This window comes from Triplophysa rosa, linkage group LG17 (assembly GCF_024868665.1).
Source record: "Triplophysa rosa linkage group LG17, Trosa_1v2, whole genome shotgun sequence".
Classification (NCBI taxonomy): domain Eukaryota; kingdom Metazoa; phylum Chordata; class Actinopteri; order Cypriniformes; family Nemacheilidae; genus Triplophysa; species Triplophysa rosa.
This window is the reverse complement of record NC_079906.1, coordinates 18,455,671-18,478,728: the sequence shown is the minus strand read 5'-3', so window position 1 is coordinate 18,478,728 and position 23,058 is coordinate 18,455,671. Positions and strand designations below refer to the sequence as shown.

At 38.8% G+C, this 23,058-nt stretch overlaps 2 protein-coding genes across 7 annotated transcripts in view; one reads left to right on the top strand and one right to left on the bottom strand.

Annotated features, from left to right (window-relative positions):
• The window catches only part of prkcz (protein kinase C, zeta), an 80,694-nt gene extending 68,373 nt beyond the window's left edge, over positions 1-12,321 (top strand). For all 5 annotated transcript variants that reach the window (XM_057357625.1, XM_057357628.1, XM_057357627.1 and 2 more), the window contains 2 exons: positions 3,414-3,529; positions 9,396-12,321. In XM_057357625.1, the coding sequence (XP_057213608.1) occupies positions 3,414-3,529; positions 9,396-9,483 (204 nt within the window). In that variant the 3' untranslated portion in view covers positions 9,484-12,321. The remainder of the gene's footprint in view (positions 1-3,413; positions 3,530-9,395) is intronic.
• Positions 12,322-12,445: 124 nt separating this feature from the next.
• On the bottom strand, positions 12,446-23,058 carry si:ch73-70k4.1 (hornerin). Of its 2 annotated transcripts, none has more exons than XM_057357632.1 (4): positions 22,686-23,058; positions 21,312-21,459; positions 18,026-18,864; positions 12,446-12,878 (listed from the first exon to the last, which is right to left on the bottom strand). In XM_057357632.1, the coding sequence occupies exons 1-4, from the start codon at positions 22,787-22,789 to the stop codon at positions 12,806-12,808; spliced, it is 1,164 nt and encodes a 387-aa protein (XP_057213615.1). In that variant the 5' UTR covers positions 22,790-23,058; the 3' UTR covers positions 12,446-12,805. The 2 variants fall into 2 exon arrangements, with proteins under 2 accessions (XP_057213615.1, XP_057213613.1); XM_057357630.1 differs by lacking the exon at positions 22,686-23,058 and adding an exon at positions 22,120-22,350.

The window sequence follows — 23,058 nt, the reverse complement described above, 5'->3', positions numbered from 1 at the left end:
TGGTGGAAAGGGATGAATGACAGTGGGAGAGGGACCGAACGTTGGTAAAGATGGTGTAAATATTCAGAATCCTCCTCACACCGTCTGCGGGTTGGGCTCTCGTCAGTCTCAGTGACGACAGCATTCAACACAGATTTAGCAGAGGAGGCTGGACAGGAAGTTTATATCTGAAGCCAGAGCAGAATGTTTTACAGTTTGGCATATTCTGTTAGAAATAGACGCGGTCTCTCTGAAACCAAAGAATACATGGTTTCATTGACATTGCATGATAGATAGGTGCATAATGTCTTAATTGTGTATTACCCTGAAAAATATGTATGTAGATAGATAACAGGTTCATATACTGTATATATATATAGGTATTTAATAGGTTAAATAAGGTTCTCTAGCATCTAGAAGTCTCACTTAAATTTAATTATTTATTTAATTAAAGGGACAGTTCACCCTAAAGTAAATATTCTGTCTTCACTTACTCACCTTCAAGTTGTTTCAAATCTGTATACATTTTTTTGTTCTGATGAACACAGAGAAAGATATTTGAAAGAATGCTTGTAGCCAAACAGTTCTTGGACCCCATTGACTACCAGAGTAGGAAAAATTACTTTTGAACCCAAAAGAAGATATTTTGAAGAATGTAGAACAGCAAACAGTTCTGGTGCACTTTTGACCACCATTGTCATTTTGCCTACTATGGTAGTCAACGGGGACCAAGAACTGTTTGGTTATAAGCATTCTTTCAAATATTTTTCTCAGCCAAACAAATACATTTATACAAGTTTGGAACAACTAGAGAGTGAGTAATTCATGACTGAACTTTCTTTTTGGGTGCACTGTCCCTTTAAAACTTGTTATATTTGTTCATCTTTGGTTTATTCATCTTTTGTGTAGAATTTGCAGAGTTGTTTGTCATTTTATAAAGCGGTTTGAGGTTTCACCCTGAGATGCTTTTAAAACAGTATTTTAAAGGTTCCCATCTATTCTGAGCGCTTCTTGGCTGCTCTTTCCTCATTATTTAGTGAAAGTCAGCCATTTCGAAAACGGTTTTATTAAACAAAATGTTCGTTTTGTAACTATATTTTTGAATTTCAGACATTTAAGCGTGCACCTTTAGATCAAAAGTTTAGGATAATGAGAAACATTTCCCTCAAGCACTGTTATATTGATTGATTTATATATATATTGTATATACACCAGACACATTTTAGCCTGTGTTAAATACTCCATCAAAGAAAGTCTTGTCATTTGTTTCCAGGTTTCCTGTTTTTTATCAACAGTTCTGTAAATCAGAATCACTGTTTAGGCAAGAATAAGTTTTCCTCTATTAAAACTCAGTTTATCCTTTTGAAATGTGATGGAAAATAAAAAGGAAAAATGTTTTTTTCTTTTACTCCAGAACACAGCCGTGACACGCTGTCACAGAGAGAAGTGTGTGTGTGTGTGTGTGTGTGTGTGTGTGTGTGTGTGTGTGTGCCACTGCTGTTGTTTGAATGTATTAATAATAACTAAATACTGGTAACAAAACTTTGTATAAGAGAGAGAGAGAGAGAGAGTTTCAACAGTTTTTTCGTCTTTTCTACTAGGTTCATCCTTCCCTGTAAATGCAAAATGTACTAAATGCACACCAAACACGTTTCCTTAAAGACTTGCCTTTTTGAGGATTTTTTATGTGACCACAGATGAATTATTTTGAATCCCTCTGTTGTCTTTATAGACCTGCTGTAAATCACAAGGGATCACAGTTGATCCGCAATCTACAATAAGATTGACACATTTACACGGCAAATATTATGTGGACACATTTGTTTCTGTCTGCCTTCAAATGTGGCTCGACTGATCTGCAGTGCATGCTGGGTGCATTCACATCTGTCTGTGTAAAGAGAGCCGTAGCATCCCACTGCAGTCTCCTCTGTTCTGTCCTGGATTACTGTTTTAGCAGAATCACCATCATTTTATCAGACATTCTGCTCGGAGAGATGTAGAAAATGCTTCAGGTTCCCAACAGAGCGAGCTGCAGAAAGTGAGAACTAGAAAGGAAGATGTGTGGAAATATTCCCCTGCCAAGCAACAGCGTCTGTGTGCATCTGGACGGGTGTGCACGCGTGTGTAATTGGTTTTCACCTCGACTCTCTCGAGTCAGTGGCCTCGGAGAAAGAAAAAAATCACGCCGGGTGGCTGGGCACCAATTAATCTCCCTTTCCCTTTTGTGCCGTCTTTAAATTCTGTTATGTCTCTCTTAGCTTTTGTCTTATACCATTGTACCGCAGTCTATATGTCTACAACCGAAGAGCATGTTGCTCTTGGGAATGAGTAAAATGACTTGAATATGAGAATGGCAGAATTTGAAACTAAAGGAAAGGGGTCGAGAAAAGGCTGATAGGATGCAATGAAGTTGTAAATTTGTGCATCTCAAACCTGGCAAGCAATCCTAAACTTGCATTGAAGTGATAGTTCACCCCAAAATAAAAAATCTGTCATCATTTACTGACCCTCATGTCATTTCAAACCTTTCTTTCTTTCACAGAAGACAAAAGAAGATATTTTGAAGAATGTTGTTAACTGGCACCCATTGACTTGCAATGGTTTTTGCGTTCATACAATACAAGTGAATGGGTGCCACTGCTGTTCGGTTACCGGCCTTCTTCATAATATCTTCTTTTGTGTCTGTGAAAGAAAGACAGGTTTGAAATGACAAGAGGGTGAGTAAACGATGACAGAATTTTCAGTTTTGGGTGAACTATCCCTTTAAAGGATGGAGAAAACAACAACCTGGCAATGCCCACGTGTCATGCCGGTGAGTTCTTCCCAGGCAAACCTCACTAGCATATTCATAAAATAATCGAAACATCTAGCTTTTTCTATCTGGCAGACGGACGCTGAAGTCATGAATTAACAATCTAAAGAGAGAGAGTGAGAATATAGTGAAAGAAGAGAAGAGCAGCCATCTGTTCAAGTTTGTGCAGATCAGCGTGAAGTGGAACACAGCGGGTTCATGTCAAAACAGAGAATCAGTCAAGAGTCCAAAACATGAAAACAATCCTCACCTGACCGAACCTGTACGTTTACGAACGTCAATCCACAATGCATCGTTCTTTCAGTCTTTTCCCCTTCCATTCTTTGTCTTATTTTCTTTTATTAAAAACACTTTAGAATTCACAAAGACTTGTCTCTCACACAAGTGCTACGCTCCCTCTTTCGGTTTAAAAAGGTCTTTTAGTTTTAAAGTGTTTTTATTCAGGAAGTTATGGATTAGTATTCATGATTGACCTTGAGAGAACATCATTTTTTTGTCTAAAAGAGTTCAAATCACTTTTCTTATACAGCTTCATAAATAGCAGGTAATCGCCAGTGTTGAACTTGTGATGTTGGACTGGATTGTGCGGCCAGTTATTCATTTTCTCGTATTTCTCTTACAGCTGGAACAAAAGCAGGTGACGCCGCCGTTCAAACCTCAGATCACAGACGACTACGGTTTAGAAAACTTCGACACGCAGTTCACCAATGAGCCCGTACAACTAACGCCAGACGATGAGTGAGTACTTGAATATGTTACAAATGTTGTGCCTGGTCCAACGGGTCCAAAAGTCTTTTTGAATTGATGCCATTTTTAATGACAACATTTTCGTAGCGGAACAGTTTGAGTGACAAGTTCAATTGGAATGAATTTGAGAATTTCTTAGACAGCATGTGCTCGAGCTTGCATGGACTCCAAAAGTTTAAAGGGATAGTTCACCTAAAAATGAAAATTCTGTTGTGATTTACTTTTAAACCTGTATGACTTTCTTTCTTCTGCAAAACAAAAAAGAAGATATTTTGAGGAAACCGAACAACGGTGGTACCCATTCACTTCTATTGTATGGACACAAAACCATGCAAGTCAACGGGCACCGCCTTGTTTGGTTACCAACATTCTTCAAAATCTCTTCTTTTGTGTTCTGCAGGAGTTAAACAGGTTTGAAATGAAAAGAGGGGGAGTCAATTTTAAACTATCCCTTTAAGTAGCATTTACGTTTATGCACTTGGCAAACGCTTTCATCCAATGCGACTTACAGGTCTTTTTCATCACTATTTATCTTCCCTGAGAATCAAACCCACAACCTTTGCACTGCCATATTATTACGTGATTGATTTTTAAACCCGTAGTCTCAGTGGTCTCAGATTTTGGCTCCTACAGTGTTCCTGTTTTTCGACATGACGTTTTCCGAAAGATCCATAATTTGTGACCGAGCAATCACTTCCTATTTTCCAAAAGCCTGTTCAATCGGTAAACCCATAAGCGGTTCCCAGATTTGAATTACGAAAAGACAAACTACTAGTATCTCCTTACACACCGTAACGTCTTCCAAATGTTTCAATGGAAATTACAGTCAGTCGTCACTTCTGCGGAATCCATCTTATGAGCGATTATGTAATAATTTAACGACTTCAAAGTTACACGCCTGCGTGAGCGTTTAATAAAGGGGCTTTCCAGTCAACTCGAGTCCGCTGGTCAGGATGGTGAGGTTTATGTCCAAGATTCCCCTTCAGAAGCGAGAGGAAGATGAAGTGAAATGGTTTCTCCATCTGGAGGCTATGGTCAGGAGGTGATGATGTCATATGGAAACGTCCCCTCTGGAGTTTCTGATTGCTTTACAGTATGAGGTGCGCTGAAAGGAGCCGCATTGAAAAGGAAGCACAAAGGCCGGCCCTTAAACCCGATTGAAAACCGCAGATTCAGATGGAAACTGGCTTTAATCAGTGTGAAGTGAATTCTTTTAGGCGTTTGAAGTCTTTTCTTCAGTCCCTCGTTCGTAAACTCCGTCCTTGTGAATAGTGAGAAGGTGATTAAAACCGGCGCTAAAAATGAGAGAAAGCAAGTCAACGCGGCGCTAAAAAATGCTCATTCATTTGATAGCTAATGGAAGTATGAGGACGTGGATTAGGGGTTGGAGGGGGACACACGGCATGCCTGAATGCAGTTCGGTCGCTGTGAAGAGAGTCTTCAAACATTCCGGTCATTTTCCAATCACGGCAGCCTTTGAGATGCATTGTTCTGTAGAGGTGTATTTCTCTGGAGAAGGACACTAGAGCTCACAATGACTTTTGTATCTGGTTGAATTTGTCGTTCTGATCTTGATTTATGGAGAAAGCCGCTCCTCGGGATACTTAAGAGTATTCCTGTTTTCAATTTACATTAAATGCAATTCCAGAAATGGAAGTGTGGGAAAGAGACTAAATGGGTCACATACTAGACAAGTGAAATCGATGCACAGTGAAGCTGTTTGAAATAGGAAGCAAATAAATAGATTATTATAGTTATGTATAAAATACACTTTAGATAGACACAAACATATCGAATAACTTTGTTTACGTTTCCAGTCAAGATTGCTAATGTTACAGTGGCTAAATAAATTGTTACTTTTGTTGTTATTCCTATGTCTCAGTTAGTGTGTATGAAGAGTTTACTTGCAAAAACAGATACTTTACAGAACAATACATTTTTTATTATGTCAAAACAACCCAACTGCTGTTTGATTGATATTAATTGGAATGCAATTAATTGATCATAATTAATTGATATTAATTGGAAAATAAATATGATTTTTGAAAAGAAAATTCACAATTCTTTTGTGTTTTTGGTAACACTTTACAATAAGGTGGTATTTGTTAACACTATGCAATATTTTTAGAGCAAGTATTAATGTTAGTTCATGTTAATTTCAACATTTACTAATATATTTGTAAAAAAAATTACATTTTAAATTACAAACTTTTTGTTAAGTGTCCACATTTGCATACTATCCACCCTAAACAGTATTCAACATTAAAATTAATAAAAAGGAGTATTGCTTATTTTATTTAATTAATATTACCCACAACTCACCGCAAGAGTTTAGTGATGCTAAACTGCATTAATGAAAAGTGATGCTTCACTAAAACTCATTTAATTATACCGTGAGCATTACATAACAAACTATAAATGCATGAATGCTTAAATGCAAGGATATGCATACTGTTTTGCTGCACACTTAAAAGTACTTTTTCATAACAGTACATACTTTTAGGGCTTGGTATAAGTGAAGTGAAAGTGACCTATTTGTCAAGAATGGTGACCCACACCCGAAATGTGACCTCTGCATTTAACCCATCCAGTGAGTTGTGAACACACGTACTTCTGGAGCAGTGGGCAGCTATCACTGCAGCGCCCGGGGAGCAAGTAGGGGTGAGGTGCCTTGCTCAAGGGCACCTCAGTCGTTACCCACCAGCCCTGTGAATCGAACCGGCAACCTTCTGGTCACACGAGTCTGACTCTCTAACCATTAGGCCACGACTGCCCCAAGCGGGACACAGCTATTGATTCTCCCTAGTTTTTGCAATGCATTGTGGGAATTTTTTAGGTAACAATCATTTAAGTGAACTAGAACGATTCTGTGATTTAAAACAGCCCTTAAAATGGCCGACTCTCTGGTTAGTGCCCTTACTACCAATCAAGGGAGCTGATTGATACGCACCCTATAAAACGTCAACTACTATAAAGTTGTCTAGACAACAAACATAAGAAAACATATGAATTGATTAACGTTTAGAAACAATACAAATAAATCAATTCTTGTATCAGGAGCAGACTTTGAACCTGAGCTCATGTCTGGTGTGCACATCACACGCTTTTCATCTGTTGTCCCTTAAAAAAATCTTTGATTTTGGACATGATTTGGTATCATGACCAAATTTACGCCCTGGTCTGATTGGTTAGCTTGTAGAGCGTTATGTTAGCAGCTCAAAGTTTGTTCAATTCCCAGTGAACGCACACTCATAAAACATACTTTGAATGCGCTGCAAGTTGCTTTGGATAAAAGCGTCTGCCAAATGCACGAATGTAATTATCTTCTCCCGCCACATTTCGATAGCCCAGCATGCGCCTAGCGTCACATTTTTTCCTCGTTTCAAAGTCAGACCTAGCAGTCGCGTACACAAACATTTCTGTCTACATGCCGACTGAAGTCAATTTGTGGGTAAACCCGTCGCTCATAATTAGCAGAACGCGAGTGGGCCGCAGTCTGACGCACTGACAGACAGTAATCTATAGAGCCACGATGGGTTCTTAGTTCAATAAGAGGTTTCCCAACCAGGCTTCAAAGGAACCAAGCAGCCAGACACTTCAAAAGCAGAGCGAGCTCTGGAACAGCCTGACGTCCCACGCGATAGAGGAAGGGGGACGGGGGGGAGGAAGTGATGGAAGCCTTTTTTGTTTGACGAATCTGGCAGAGAAAAATAAAGAGGGTGATGGGGGGAGCGAAATCCTGCTTTCTAAGAGATTTAGTCTTTTGGATTAAAGGAAAGTGCATCCGAAGTGGGATGTGTCTCAGAGCGCGGCGGAGAGGAAGAACTGGAGTCTGATGTGGATGGACACGTGACTCACACGAACAGGTTGTAAAGGAAAGTTGAATTCCTAACGGACGTCAATTATTATAACTTCTTAAAAATTATGTAAATACCATTACATATGCCTAAATATTGTGTTCATTTTTTACAGATTCGAATTTTATACTGGTCAGAGAATTGATCAAAAGTGCTGTTCTCTAGATGATGTGTTTTGGGTTTTTTTTACCTGCATCTAGTAATTCTTCAACAAAACATTTCTGCACTAAAGAGGCTTGTTTATTTTGGTCAGCGCCCAAAATGTCCCCCTCTCCCTTGCTTCCTCTGTGGCACCGCACGTCTCTCTCCTCCCCGCGCTCTCTTTTGAAACACGAGTCTGATGTTATCGAGGTGTCATTCGTGTTATTTTAGGTTCTCTCTCGCTGGAGGCATTTCGGCCCTGTGTGCACACGCGCACACAGTCGAGTGGCACTCTGGAGACTTTACTCAAACAGACGCAAGACAAACAGAATCCAGCGTTAAACCAGGTTCTGGTGAACTATCAGTTCTAATAGAGCTTGTTGGAGGGGAGAATTGTCCTCTGTGGACCGTGTTTGACAGAATGTGATGAACGAGTTTTAAATGGTTTTGGTATTACAGCATAGAAGAGGTGGAGTGTTGAGATATCATAATATGCATCATTGCATTCCTGGGTTCTGTAAGGAATAGGCCGGAAAGTGAGAGGTCTGCGATTGCAAGGAGACTGTTGACATTTCTGTAGACATTTAAAGGATTATTGCGGTTAAAACAATAGTCACGTGGAGTAAGACATGTTGAATTTCTGAACCGGACCATTTGTGGTTAACTGGCCTTTTGATGCAGAAGGGAAAGGGCTTTTGTTTATGTTGTTGTTATTGGGCCGCCTGCGCAGTGTTGCAGTTATGTGCACGCGCGTCAACTTAAACTACACTGGCCACCTCAGGTCATCTATCGGTGAATCTGTGTTGGAGTGTAAAAACACAATGATCAGTGAGAGATATGAGACTTAGAGATTTACTAAACAGGGCAAAATAACGCAAGAGCGCAATTGCAAAAAACGGCGATGGGAGTGGAAATTTCTGCAGGTGATTTACAAACAAGGCGCACGTTTAAAAACACAGGCGCAATATGTCATTCCCATGTTGATCAATGCAATCTAATAGGGTTTAAGACATGCTTTTTTGGGTGTTAAATAAAGCTGCAAATACCAGTACAATGATGAAAAAACCTCAGAGAATCACATTGTGCGATTCGTTTAAATACTCTCCTCCTATAAAGTTTGCAACTGAAGAATGCATACGCAAAAAGGTCATTTGTCCAAGAAATAAAAACAGAAACAAATAAGACATTTTGGAATTATAAAGTTCTATCTGCATTCTGAGCCATTTTGAGATATTAAGTATTAACGTTTTTGCAGTCCATTTGACTTTATAGGCAGAAGCTTTTGGTTTTGGTTTAAACTCTAAAGTTTTCTAAAAATGTCCCAAAATGTACACAATGCAACAAAAAAAACATCACATAACGTAAGTTGTCACAGAATGAGAACATGTAAATAACTCAATTTTGACAAAAATGCCAGAAGGAACCTTATATTTCCTATTCACCTTATAATAAAGTGAAATTTGAAAAATACATTAAGAGTGTGGAGCTGTAGATTGTATAGGTAAAATAATATGAATTAGGGTCAATTTGATGAGAAATGTCAATTTCGAAATCTTCAATAATTGAATGCAGACTTTAATAGAAACATTTGTGAGATTTCTCATAAATGGTTGTTTTATCAGCCTTGTAACGTTCTATCATTGTTCCCCGGCAGTGAAATGTACGGAACCTGTGTATTGTTACTCTTGGAAATTGCAGCAGTTATTCAGAACCGGTGATTTCAGCCAGATCTTGCGGTGTTTGTGCACAATATGTTCAGATGAATATTCCACCTGAGGCCAAGGCACAGTGCAGGAGATCGGACACGGTTGAATTGTAACTCTCTCTGCACGTTAATAATATTTGTTCTCTTTCCGCAGGGATGTGATAAAGAGAATAGACCAGTCAGAGTTTGAGGGATTCGAGTACATTAATCCACTGCTGCTCTCCACTGAGGAAACCGTATGAGGGAAGAACTGATCATTCTGGAAGATGTGCGGCTTCAAGACTACAGCTGAGTTTACCTCAGACTATGTGTTCAAGACAATAGGACGGCCATTTTTTCTTTCAATCTGTTGACTAAGACTTCAAGTCCCTGAATTGTTTCAGGGTCGCACTGCAAGTACGAACAAGTGGAGAAACTACACGGAACAGTTCCCCAAACTTCAGCTGTTTGTCTTCCTGCTTCTCGGCATCCTCTTTGATTTCGATGCCCACGTTTGTGTGCGTGCTCCATCATCGTGTGCCTGCGTCCATCAGAGACTACATTTCCCACCAACCCTAGCCGAACGTGACGGTTCTAACTTATTGTGCACTTTTATTTTATTTTCTGTTCGACTTTTTGATTCTCTTTAATCTTGTATGAGGTGCACCTCAAGCGAAAACAAGAATGTATAATGTTAAAAGGTAACGTTCAGACTTGTATTGTAGTGTAGGTAGCCAAACTAAGAATTTATGATGCCTTTTACGATGCAAAGTGGCACATTTTAATTCACAACCGCGACGGTTCCATCCACAGTGCTTCGAACAACAATGCTTTTAATCACCCGTGTTGATTTTACAGAGTAAATGGGAGACAAAGTGTGTTTTACGAAGAAGTGCCTCAAAGATCTCAAATTCACCCAAGTCCACTTTTAATCGGAGTTTGTTTTCTAGTGCATCATCCAATGAGAATGTTGGCTGCAGGTGTGCTTTTTCATTGACAAAAACACACAAGAGTTTTTTCTTTGATAAAAACCGTCCAACTTATGTAAAAGATATGTGGTTCAATGGTTAAATCATATGAAAGAGCCCAGACTTTGAGTAACTTTGGCCAGTTTATAAGTAAAGAAATGTTTCTCCAGCAATGAAATAGTCTCAAACAAATCCAAAGTGTGTCATACAGACTAACAGAATTTGTACGTGAAGTGGAGCGACACGTTTTCACATCTCTTACATTTTGGTCTGGAATGCCGCCAATACAGATAAGCCAAATGAGAATTAGAGGAGCAGAAACTTACTGTTCTGTAAACTAAATTGTAACATCCACACACAAAATCACACCCATGCTTTTCTGTTGTAACCATGTCAATAATAATCATGTGATTTGTCAATGCTGTTGAGATGTTGAAAGACAAAAATATTATTAGTTTTATAAAACGTGGTCGGCATTGTGGTGGTAAAAGAGTGCAGCAGTGATGCAACAGAATCTCACATGACCAGAATCAAGGAAGCGGTGGAACTGACTTCATAGACACAATCAGATGTTCAGTTAAAGGGAAAGTTCACCCGAAAATAAAAATTCTGTCATCGTTTAATCATCCTCACGTCGGTCAAAATCAGTGGAACACAAATGTCTGTGGTTTTGTGTCCATACAATGGAAGTCAATGGGGGCCAATGTTTTTTGGTTACCTTTTTTCTTCAAATTGAGAGTGAGTAAATAATAACATAATTTTAATTTTGGGTAAACTATCCCTTTAAATTCAACCCATTACAACACTATATAGGAACACAGTTAGCACAGAATGGTCAAACATTTACACCATTTGGTTACACAGGCTTTTGTTTGGAGTAGAATAATAGCCCACTACCTACCAAACACGTACTCTGTGTTACGATTTGACTAACTATTAAATAAACAATATTGGAAACTATTTTGCATTTTAACGAATTAGCGGTGAATTGATCAGAGAAGTCAAAAAGAGTGGCTGTGATTGACTTTCTGGATGATCGCAGAAAGTAAGGTAATGTATGCCATGCAATACAGCCCAAATATATTTGCATAAAATATTTGTGTACAGTTTACAAACTGCACTGATAGTAAAGGTAGTAAGCGTGTTATTCTAAACACAGCCATGTCCTCCACACACATCTTCTCCAGCAGGGAACAAAAGCATCTATATTTAAATACCAGGCCACACGGAAAACATCTTTATATTTATCTTCATAACATGTCATTTCCCTTTAAGAAATAAAAACAACCAATGGCAGGATAGCTCGACTGATTAATCCCTCACAGTGATAAGGTATTGTTTTATCAAACCACTAGATGTTTTCCTCTTTTTTTAGGAGAAAAGACGGCACTCTTCAACGTGAACGCTTTGATGAAATCAGACCTGTATAAGGAACTGCTGTGTTTTAAGATTAATTCGTTTCTGTGTGTCAGACAGACAGTAGCCAGATTAGCAGACAGGCTAAGAACGGGCCGGGAGATAACAGCCCGACGAACATTAGAGATAACCAGGCAGAGAGTGACGCTCGATTTACCCTACCATGTTTTCAGCTCTCTAATGAAATGATGGTACAAAAAAGGCACAAGATTTCTATGAACATTTTATGACGGCACGTGCCGAGAAGTTTAAGTTCTGCTACTTTATGAACTGTCGATGAGTGGCATGGAAGGCTAGTTTGGTGTCAATTTTCAGGTTTGTAATGTAATCGTGGTCCTACATCACTAAAGGAAACTGTCACATGATATTATTTAACGTTAATTTAAAAAAACAGTGATTATATTTGCATCTGTATGAGAATAGGTACTAAGGACCAAGAGTAATAAACCAACTAACGACTGAATTCTCCACCAGCCTGAGCTAATGTACAGATTCCATGTAAAACAGATTCACGATTGTCCACTGATTCAGATCTGTTTGTGTTTATTTTATTTTTTTACGCAAATGCGCCTAGCATAATTCTCTGTAAATATTTGTAATTTAACCCTTAAAACAAAAATAAAAAGAAAGAAATCTTTTTCTGCACCATTATGATAGATGATCTGAATTCAGTGTCTCAAGTGCTGGTCAATAAAATACAAGCTCTTGTCCCTAAAAGCATTCGTCGCTACATTTTTTTAAACAAGAAAGATTCATTATTTATTAAACTGCCAAACACAAAAGCTGTTTCAAGCTATTCTTTAGTTCGTACGTTGAGTCCAAATCAAATGGCGCACTTGCCGATGCGCTACAAGTGAACACTTTTCTACTTGGTGTTTGTTTTATAAATTATTGTAAATGAAAGCTATAGTGGACTTTCCTTAGGCTGAGTTTAACATTCCACAACTGTAAACCAGTTAACGTTGAGTTTAGATTTCTGTCTCATGATTTCTGGGTGTGGGACAAAAGAGTAAGAAAAACAATGTCGTGATCTGGAGAACACGTCAGTTTGTCTTTATTGCGTTTTTCTTTTGCAATCCAGTTTCAGAAATGAAATCAAAGGGTCGAGATGATCATATGCAGAACATCTGAAAGGTCCAAATGCTTTGCAAGCACACGCTGGAAAGCTCATATAGAAGAAACAGAAAACTGGTTTATGTCTTCACCAGACGATATCTTCATGCATCTCTGATAAACACTGTGCAAGATGTCCATCACATTCCATTTGGGAGAACCTGAAAAAGACCAGAGAAGCTTTTTAAGTATTAAACATGATATCAAGCACACACACAGCAACTATGAAAAACAAGCAGAGAAAAAACCTGCTATTGTTCTGTCACAATACTTTCAGGGGTTGGTGAAAATTTGGCCATTTATCAGTCAGCAGGTAACTAGTCCATAAAGTGTTAGCGTGTAACGTAAAAAACATGTTTTTTTTCAGTAACATGGTTTAAAAACTTTCACAGTTTGCTAAAGCAATACAATTTCTCTCTTGCACAATGAGTAGTTTTAAAGGAAACATTTTTGGACTTGTATTGATCCCTCACTTTCTTTCCAAATACATTTTGGATGTGTGTTGACAGCTTTTCGAATGTAGAGAAAAGTTGTTTCTAAATAGTTTACAAGAAAGCCAACTTCCTGGTATTGCTTCACAAGACTTTATTGGTGTCCAAAAATTCTACCTCCTTAAAGTCAAGTGAACTGACGCTCATAACACATTTTATTTCCTTAGTCTGTTACGTACTGCACCAGAATGAAACCAGGGAGCCGAAATGGGTTAAAAAGTCAACCAATAAGGCAATTCAAGAGCGAATGGGCTATATGCACACGGAGCGATGGCGATGTATTTCCGCTAAAATCTCAGCAGGCTCTGTAACATCCGGCGCACGTAGCGTCCATAGGGAGCAATGCTGTTTTTCACTCGGTCGCTTCAAGATCCACATAGGATTACGGTCAACGACGTCAGTCAAATTGTCCAAACACTACATCATACATCGACAACCAAAAAGGAAAAGCGCCTCCGGCTCTCCGTTTTAAGATACATTCACAAATATGAAAAAAAACGAAGTACTTCTGTACTTACTCGAGGCATGATCACAAAGACACATAGCAATGCTCAGCCGTGGTGATGTCAGTTTGCTGAAATTTGAACGTTTTCTTATGAAACACAGCGTTATCGCTTGGAGAATAATTACCTCAGCGCTATGAGAGCGGAAGTGGCTTAGCTGGCTGAGATTTTAGCTGAAGTGCATCATCGCCCCGTATGCTCAGACTTCAAGAACAAACATTTTTCCTTTGCAATAATGTGCTCCAACGAATTGCATGCATAGTAAGACCAACATGTATTAAAAAGTAGTCCATTTTGATTTCAAGTCAACTTCAAGGTGCACTAGCTAAAACCTCATCCTCAATAAACAATAAATACATCATTTTAACCTGCTGGTTTCATATTAGATCCTTATTTGTCTACTTATTGCTATTTGGTGGCTATTTTCTTTGCCATTACAACAGCAGCCACTGAAAACAACACATTAAACTACTAAAATACTTGGTAACACTACAATAAGGTTGTATTTGTTAACATTAGCAAATGCCTTAGCTAACATGAACTAACAATAAGCATTATAGTGTTTTTTAGCATTTAATAATGTTTGCTAGTACTAGTTAATGTTTCCATTAGTTCACTGTGCATTAACTAATGTTAACAGTTACAACTTTTGCTTTTCAAAATGTGTTCGTAAATGCTAAAATGAACATGAACTAATATTAATGCTAATAAATGATGCTGAAATATATTGTGCATTGTTAGACATGCTAGCTAATGCGTTAACTAATGTTAACAAATACAGCCTTATTGTGGTGTTAACAAAAAAAATCTACTGTAAGTGTCAATGTGTACTGTACGCACATTGCAGTACATATCTCACACACAAATACACGCTAATAAGCCCATTTCAAAACTGAGGTCATCTGGTCTATGTGCATTCTGGGGAATGTTTACAGTACGAATCATAAATACAGATCTTCCTACCCCTAAAACTCTGCTGGTTTCCACTCGCATTCATTTGTTTGTATTACCTTTCCCTTAAAGCCTCCTTCCTTTCCTTTCTAATCCCTTTTCCAACCCCAGCATCAAACCTCAAAACCGTTCTGTGTATCTACACATGCCAACCCACCAGTTCTCTTATTCTCTCCATCAGGATTTCCAACTCATCACCAGTCTTTGGCCCTTCGCTCACATCTCCGCCCTCGGAAACACACTCTCCACCGCGTTCCATATCTCAGTCTTTATCTATTTCTCCCTAGACAAGAGTGTTCATTGTGTCTCTCTCATGGGACTGCCTGTGTTCAGCTGTGCTCTGCAGTCTGGCCAAAGTACACACGGCGGGCAGAGAACGGGCAGCGGAGCACGCCAGTCCTGCTCGCTCAACAAAGTCCTGCCTTGTTCTAGTACGTTCAGCGCTGCCCACCGCACCTAGGGCGCTGCGTTCTGGGCCTCGCAAGAATCTGGTGACTTTTTGACCGATTACGATGAATAAATGTCCTTCTTTGAGTTTTTCTTCCTCCTCTGCATAAGAACCCTCGGAGTCGGCTGCGTTTCGACACAGTGTTTCCTCTTTCTGAGCAGTAGACTAAAGTTCACGGGCAGAAAAGTTCACAAACAATCATTTGGGACTGTTGAAAATAAAACACGACACCTTTAAATCGCTGATAATCGGGTTGATACATTATGTCTATGGATTGCTAAAATGCACATAAAGGGAAATGCATATTTAAGCCTTGCAGCTTTTTAGATTTTCAACCTGATTTGCTTGCACCAATTCGTTTGAAACGGACATTTTCTAAAAGTACAAATACATTAGTCTCCTAGTTAATAAAATCTCTAAAATCCAAATTGCACGCATAACACAAGAATTAGAAAATGCTTTACGAATCGCACAAGCAGCAGTACATAATAACAGCTGCTAAGCGTTGCTATGTTTGTCGAAAGAACCTTCATGAAACAAACAATCGGACGAATATTGATGCCATCTGAATTGTGTCCTCTGCGCTACATCTGCAGATATGAGCTCATATTCATGAACGAGTTACATAACCATGGCGGCTGCAATCTACATCTCCAAGTGCTCCGTAAGCACCCGAGGCGCTAGCACTCAAATCCATCTCATTTAGGCAAAATAAAATGTCTTTTCCCAAAACATGACTAATTTTAGTTTGGACGTTCGAATGAGGGGATAGAAAGCACAATCCTGTCCACCATCACTTCATCGAACCTCCCAGTCCAAAAGTTTCCTGAAAATGACATTGGAGGTTGTATGAGAGTGTATGTTCTGGTTTTACCTAAAGAGACAGCTAAACGTTGCCTGTGCCAAATATGATGTCAGTCTTCTGGCATCTGATGTTCTGGAACATGCATCTGCCTTTCAATGAGAGCAGATTCTCTTCTACCATTCACACAGAGTTCGCAAAGGGTCTAAATGTGTTGGTTTGTAATGGGAAATCATCTGATTTCTTAAATCTTTATTATGTGTGCTGTATCCAAAAGCAACATAAAAATGTACATTTTATTGAGGGATATTGTGCTAGTGTTGTCCTTCACTGGAATATTTTCGGCGGCAACCCAAGCAAATGTTTGGCCCGTCTGAAGCAAATGTAATCATATTCCACTAATTGTTTTTCCCCCAATATGATTTTGTTGTCATTTCCTATTCTGCACTCCCATGTAAAAGGTACAAAAGTGTCAAAATTTAGTTTTAGTGTTAAGTAAGAAAACGCTCAAATTTCGGCGAACCAACAGCACTACGGGTGAGTATTGTTAAGTGCCTCTGTGATCATGCCTCTAGTAAGTGCAAAAGTTCACTTTGCTTTTTTTCATATTTGTTGATGTTCCTTGAAACGGAAAGCCTGAAGTGCTTCTCATTTTGGTTGTTGACTTATGGCGAAGTGTTTGAATAGAGGGTATGGACGTGTCGTCACTTTACCACGTGAACACCACGTGAGCACCCCGAGCGCGCCCTCCTGGGTGGCAAAACACTCAGCAAAATGACTGCTTACTAGGGATGTAACGCTTCACTGTGAGCCGGTTGAAAATCGATTTATAATGTGTGACGATTCAAATTGGTTGAGGTGTGAACTGAATCGCAATACATTTTTTGAACAGCAGGGGCCGCCATGTTCACTGCAAACCTAAACGTGGACATGCTGATGTTTCTTAAATGCAAAAAAATCCAAGAAAAGCACAGACAGTATTAGTTTGTTTATATTAAAGAGACTTTTTCTATTATTAATGTGCTATAAAATTGCAGTTTAGTTTTGTTATTTGAAATAAAAGATAATTTTATTATACAAAGAAACGTGAAGCATTTAAGAAATAATGCAAGGGAAGTTGTTCATTTCTAATTTGTTTCAACTCATTTTGTAAAAATAAATCATGAGTAAATTGTGAATAAATCGCATCGTGAGATCAGAATCGTGAATCGCATTGCATCATGAGCTGAGTGAATCGTTACATCCCTACTGCTTACAATATCAGGAAACGCAATTCCGCTCAACATTTCAGTGTACAGGAATGCCTGATTCCTATGTAAGTCGTAGAGAAGTCGTAAGGATCACCGTCGAGTCCAGCTGCTTGTAATTTCAGCAAATAATTGTGCGTTTTAGTCCCGGTTTCTTTGTTTCTCCTATTCTCCTCAGCCGATTTGCTGGGTGTTTTGCCACCCAGGGGAGCGTGTCCCATGGCGTGTCCCGACATGCTCACGTGGGAAAGTGACGTCAATGCATGCCCTCTATAATTAGACTCACGTTGTTGATCGCAATCCTATGTGCATCATGAAGCGAAACGCAATTGTTCCCTATGGCGCCGGATGTAACAGCCTGGCTGAGATTTTAGTGGAAGTACGTCATCGACCCGTATGCATATACCCCATTAAATTGTTTTGACCAATTGTCAAAACAATTGGTTTTGCCTGTGAGAAGAGTGTTTTTATGCATCTCAAGAGAAAATTTGAATGAAAAGCTTCTAGTTTCTAACATGCAAGTTTCTTTAACAGATTTTGTTTTTCTTTTCATCTTGATTGAAGTCACCCACTGAAGGATGTGAAAGCAAACAAGACTGTTTTAATTCTACCAACAGAACAAATTCTACACAAAAGGATTTTTTTTCCATTTTGTACTCTATATTTATGTAATAATAAATTAAATAACTAGCTAGAGTTTAATATATGCAAACATGTTGGAAATACATCATTAAAACAACTATTGCAACTGTGTAATCGATCAACTTTGCACAAGTAGATTGTTTGCTTTTTTGACCCAGAGAAAATTTTGACCCTGTTAAATTTGAAAACAAGACATGATAAATAAAAAAAAGAATCAATCTCACCCTGCAGGAAATGCCATCAGACACATGGGGCAGCACTCCAGTTCTGATTTAGATTCCGGTTTTATTTCCAAGCTTAACATAGATTCTCCAGATTTTGTTCCAAGTCCCGATCCAGATCCTCCTGCTCCTGTTTTTGTTCTGAGCCCTGATCCAGACCCTCCCGCTCCTGATTCCGTTCCGAGCTCTGATTCAGATCCTCCTGCTCTTGATTTTATTCCAAGTCCTGATGTTGCTCCTCCGGCTCCTGGTTTTGTTTTCAGCTGTGTTCCAGATCCTCCTGCTCCTTGTTTTGTTCCCACTCTTAATTTAGATCCTCCTGCTCCAGATCCAGATGCAACCACCTGGTTACCTAAACCACCCCTCTTCTCTCCTTCTCGTCCCTGCCTTCCTGTTGGGACTGAACTGTTCTGTCCGTATCTGTGCACAGAAGGTGAATTAGTATTCAGTTTAATTCTCTCGCCCTCTTCGTAGCTCAGGGGTCTCTTTAATGAGCTGCACATCTTGACTGCTGCATTCCCATGATCATCTGTGATTTCTCCACGCTGAGAGACTTTCCTTGCTGGGCCAAGTCTGTCACTCTGTTTATCTAATGATGCATGACCTTCTAGGTGCTGATGCTGCGTAGGTTGCAGGTCACACACTGATGCGCCCTCCCCTTGATCGGTACGGGCTGTTGATTCCCCAGTGTCCTCTACTGTTGGAGGGCGTGAAGTGGGGTCATTCACAGGAGGAGGGTGAAGAGCATAAGATGGAGCGGGCAGATCTGGAAGGTCAAAATCTTTATTTGGACTGCCCCACTTCCAGTCACTTACTTTTTCCACAGGAGCTCCCTGCAGAAGCTTAGAGAAAATAACACTGTTTACAATCAAAACTTCTAAATTAGATCCTTCTGTTGGCAAAATCATTTACACATCATATTTTTGAAGCTGCTGTTAAATGTTGGAGCTTTGTTCACTCAGCGGTTTGAAGAAAGGCCAAACGGAGGTATGATGTAATGATGGCAAACATCCTTACATCAATCCCAAATTTACATGCGACAAGGAGCCAGTGAAAAAAACTGGTGCCAAACTGCTGCTTGAGCCACATTTTCCATATTTTTTAACAGTTAAGATGAAACATAATTTACAGCATACAGCAACAGGATTTACAGCATAACTACTTGTAACAATCATGTACCTCTACAGTTTGGGAAATAAAGGGGTAAGAGTAAGGAAAATTAAAACAATGTTTATGAGGGAACTGCATAAACATCACAATCAAACCGCTCTTGAACTACTTGATTATAGTCTCAAAAGATCAGCATTGATTTTGCACATTTTACACATTAAAACTCATCAAAATAACTCATAATAACTCATAATTAAAGGGGTCATATGGCGCGAATACGTGTTTTTCTGTGTCTTTGGTGTGTTATGTATTAGACACGTAAAATTGCAAAAATTAAAGTGTCGGAAACAAAAGATGCATTCTACGTATCTAAAAGAGAATGCTCATTGCTCACCCAGACCTGCCTGAAACGCCTCGTGTAATCACACCCCCACAAATCTACGTCAGTTCGTGCTATGATTTGACTAAGACCGCCCAAATGTATACGCAAGTAAGTTGGGCGTACCTGTCAGTACAATTGCTTTGGATCCTTATGGTCCAAATATGGTAAGAGGCGTCACATATCCGTCACACGCTTGCAGTCTTCGACTAATCACTACGCACTGGTTAACTGGCCAATCATAGCACACCTCGCTTTTCAGAGCAATGAGCTTTGTTAAAAATCTGCTCGTTTCAGAGAGGCGGGGCAAAGAGGAGATACAATCATTGCACGGTATGTGGAAAATACAGCGTTTTTGAACCTTAAATTGTGTATATACACATTGCATTAAATCTAAAACAAACGAAAATATTCGTTTTAGCCGTGTCATATGACCCCTTTAAAATTAATTATTTGTGACCAACAATCCTAAAATCAATCAAATAAAAATTAATCCTAAAGTCATAACTCTGTTACATTTACAGTTGACAGACAGTCTGCGTGCTTCATTCGTGCTGTTTTGCTTGCGCAAAAACTGAACACATAATTTCCCCTTATTTCATGTTTGCTATAATAATAAAATAAGAACCCCGTTTTTTATTAATATACATAGTAGCTTATTTATGGGTACATTGTGATTACAAAAATATAGTGTGTTCACCCTGAGATTGTTGTATAGCATACTGCAGGTCATGCATAAAATAGTTACCTCTTAGTTTTAAAATACTACTTACAGTATAAATATTTTTTAATTTTCAGACTTCTCTATTGCCCAAACTTTGCATATTGTTCCCCATTACCTACAGATATGTACTGTAGAGGTACATTATTGTTACAATTAGTTACACTGCAAATTTTGTTTAATTATGCTGTACATTGCGGGCCGTAATCTAAAGTGTTACCCTTTTTTGTTGCTTGTATAGTTTTGTATATTGCCGCTTTTCGTGAATGGGTACAATGGGCTTGAAACTAAAAAAATAAAAAATAAATTGGTTTTAATTGTGGGATAGTGAAGAAGGTTAAGGTGGGACAAAACCAAAATCAATAGGTTTGCGAGACACAAACACTTAATACATTAATGTTAATTTTATGTCAGATCATAACCTTATCTAACATATTTAATAGTCACAAATAAAATCATGTGACTTGTACCTCATGTATTTTTTCCCAAGTAACTGGACACTATTCATGGAAAGTGCAATCATTACATAAACATGTTTCCCATGAACTAGAACTAGTACAGACTACATCCATTATGCCAGTGCTGAATAACAGAAAGGAAGAATCTGTGCATCCATCCTCATGTCCATGGAAAATAACACCAACTGTTCCCATGGCATGTACAGAGGAAAACAAGGAAAATGTGAGCGTCAGGGTCTCACAATTAGAGGGTTAACTTCTGTCTCCACTCTCCAAAGACAATGATTTATTACCGGTTTTATATTCGTGATGGAAATTGAGTGTTTAGTGCATTGGCTGCATCGCCGCTGCTTCCTGTATGAGGTCATCATCACTGGACCTTACAGTGTCTATTTCCATGCAATTTCCATGCACATTTTGGAATTTGCCATGAAAATAGCTGTGGTGGCTGGCATGACATTAGATCATCACCAACCAAAATCCATTTTAGAAGGAATAAAACCCTCACAGATCTCTCACACTACATGAATTAAGCCATGTTACAACTGTCATGTTAACCCATCTATTATTCAATCTGCATTTTTCAATCTAGTTTCTTGTTATTATTTACGTGTGACTTACTGTGGATGAGGGTGGGGGGAGCTGGGGAATACATTCCTCCTGATGTGTTTGCAGGGTTGGGCAAAGGGCTGTTAAAGTAAGAGCCCAAATTCTCTCGACATCATTTAATTCAGATCTCTCCCACCATGGCACAGCACCACCAGGAGAGCTTGACAATACAGCACAGGAATAACATATTATTACATATAATGTTGCATTTGTGTAAACAAATTTGTATCGGATGGTAAAGCTGTACTCGTTCTATATGATTACTAGTATTTTAAACATTATATTAGAGATGCACAATAAATTATCGGTATCGGCCGATAAATGGTCATTTTTAACGTTATCGGCGATAATAAAATTTTGGCCGATATATTACAGCCGATAAATCATAAATCGACTTGTAAACAAGTATTTAAAATCTTACAGCTTGTTGGAAGCAGACCTTTGTCTGTAATATAGCTAGGGATTCTTTCAAAGATATATTTTTTAATACTAAAACTGACCAACAGTAAAAATACTCTACTATTTACTATAGTAAACTGTAAATGCCTACTTACTACAGTGTTTTTGAAGCTTGCTAAAGTATATTACAGTATTTACTACAGTTAATCCACCACTGTATCCATATTATTATTATTCATTACTATAGTTTACTACTTTTTTCCTAGTTTACTATAGCAAATACTGTAGTATTTTTTATGCCGCAATTACATCAGCTCAGTTATGGACACACTGACTACAAAGCTACATAAAATAAATGATGCTGAGTGGTAAATGTATAATGTTTCTCTGTTATTCCAAAAAATTTCATAAAACGTCTTACCTGTCTGTAAGTGTTTTGCTGCAGTGACTTTCCTGCACCCTGCGGAAACTCTCACTTGTGTTTTTGACAACGGACTGCTGTTCGGGTCTACAGTTCTCAACTGCTGGTTTCTTTCGTTTTAGTTTTGACATCATTGTCATTCAGTTGTAAACACAAACATCCCTAACAAATTCACGTGGCTTATCCGCACAAGTACAACAATCCGCGGGAGTTTCTTCGAACTGCTTCCGCGTTGGGTCGAAAAGTTTTTGAGTCAAAGCTGCGCTTAAAATACGCAGTACACATTACGTTTTTAAACATTTCGATTTTAAAGCAACAAGATGTTCGTATATTTAATTTTTTTAGACTGAACTTTAACGCACTTCATTGTGTTTACACATGTTTACACAAAAATAGGCTGCATTTAGGTTTATTTCACTTTTTTTGGCAGGTTGCTGGAAATTCAGTGATGTAAGAAAAACATTGTACACCAACATTAGATTACATTATGAAGGAACACGGTAAAGAAAAAACTAGAAGCTATTTTCTGGTGGCCACCACTTAAATAAACGATCCATACAAGGTACCTCAGTGAACCCTGAGCTGTGTAGAGGCTGAGGCAAGGATTGGAACCATCTCGCCTCTGGATGAGAATTCCAGAAAGTTCCAGTGCTGACACTGATGGTTCCATAGCCACACAGTGAGAAAGTACAATAGCAGATGAGTATTGAGTAAGACTGGGCTGTCTGTTCAAGAATGGAGCCGGGGAGACTGTGTCCAGGAAAGAGCGCTTATGTCATTAGGACTTGTGTGAGGCAATGTTGTGAGCCGTCGCCATGGTTGCGGGATGAAAAATGTAAAAATAGAGGGCGCTGCCCTGGGCTTCCAAAAGCTTTCTCAAGGCCCTGTAGGAAGACGTGTGAGATGGAGAGAGGGGAAAACAGTGTGCAGGTGAAGACA

Excerpts from the sequence above, each read along its gene's own strand:
- si:ch73-70k4.1 (XM_057357630.1), bottom strand. The coding sequence starts at position 22,259 with ATGACAATGATGTCAAAACTAAAACGAAAGAAACCAGCAGTTGAGAAC. Across the intron at positions 21,460-22,119 it reads AGCAAAACACTTACAGACAG|CTCTCCTGGTGGTGCTGTGC; the intron begins GTAAGACGTTTT and ends TGTATTGTCAAG. Across the intron at positions 12,879-18,025 it reads CTGATGGCATTTCCTGCAGG|GTTCTCCCAAATGGAATGTG; the intron begins GTGAGATTGATT and ends GGTCTTTTTCAG.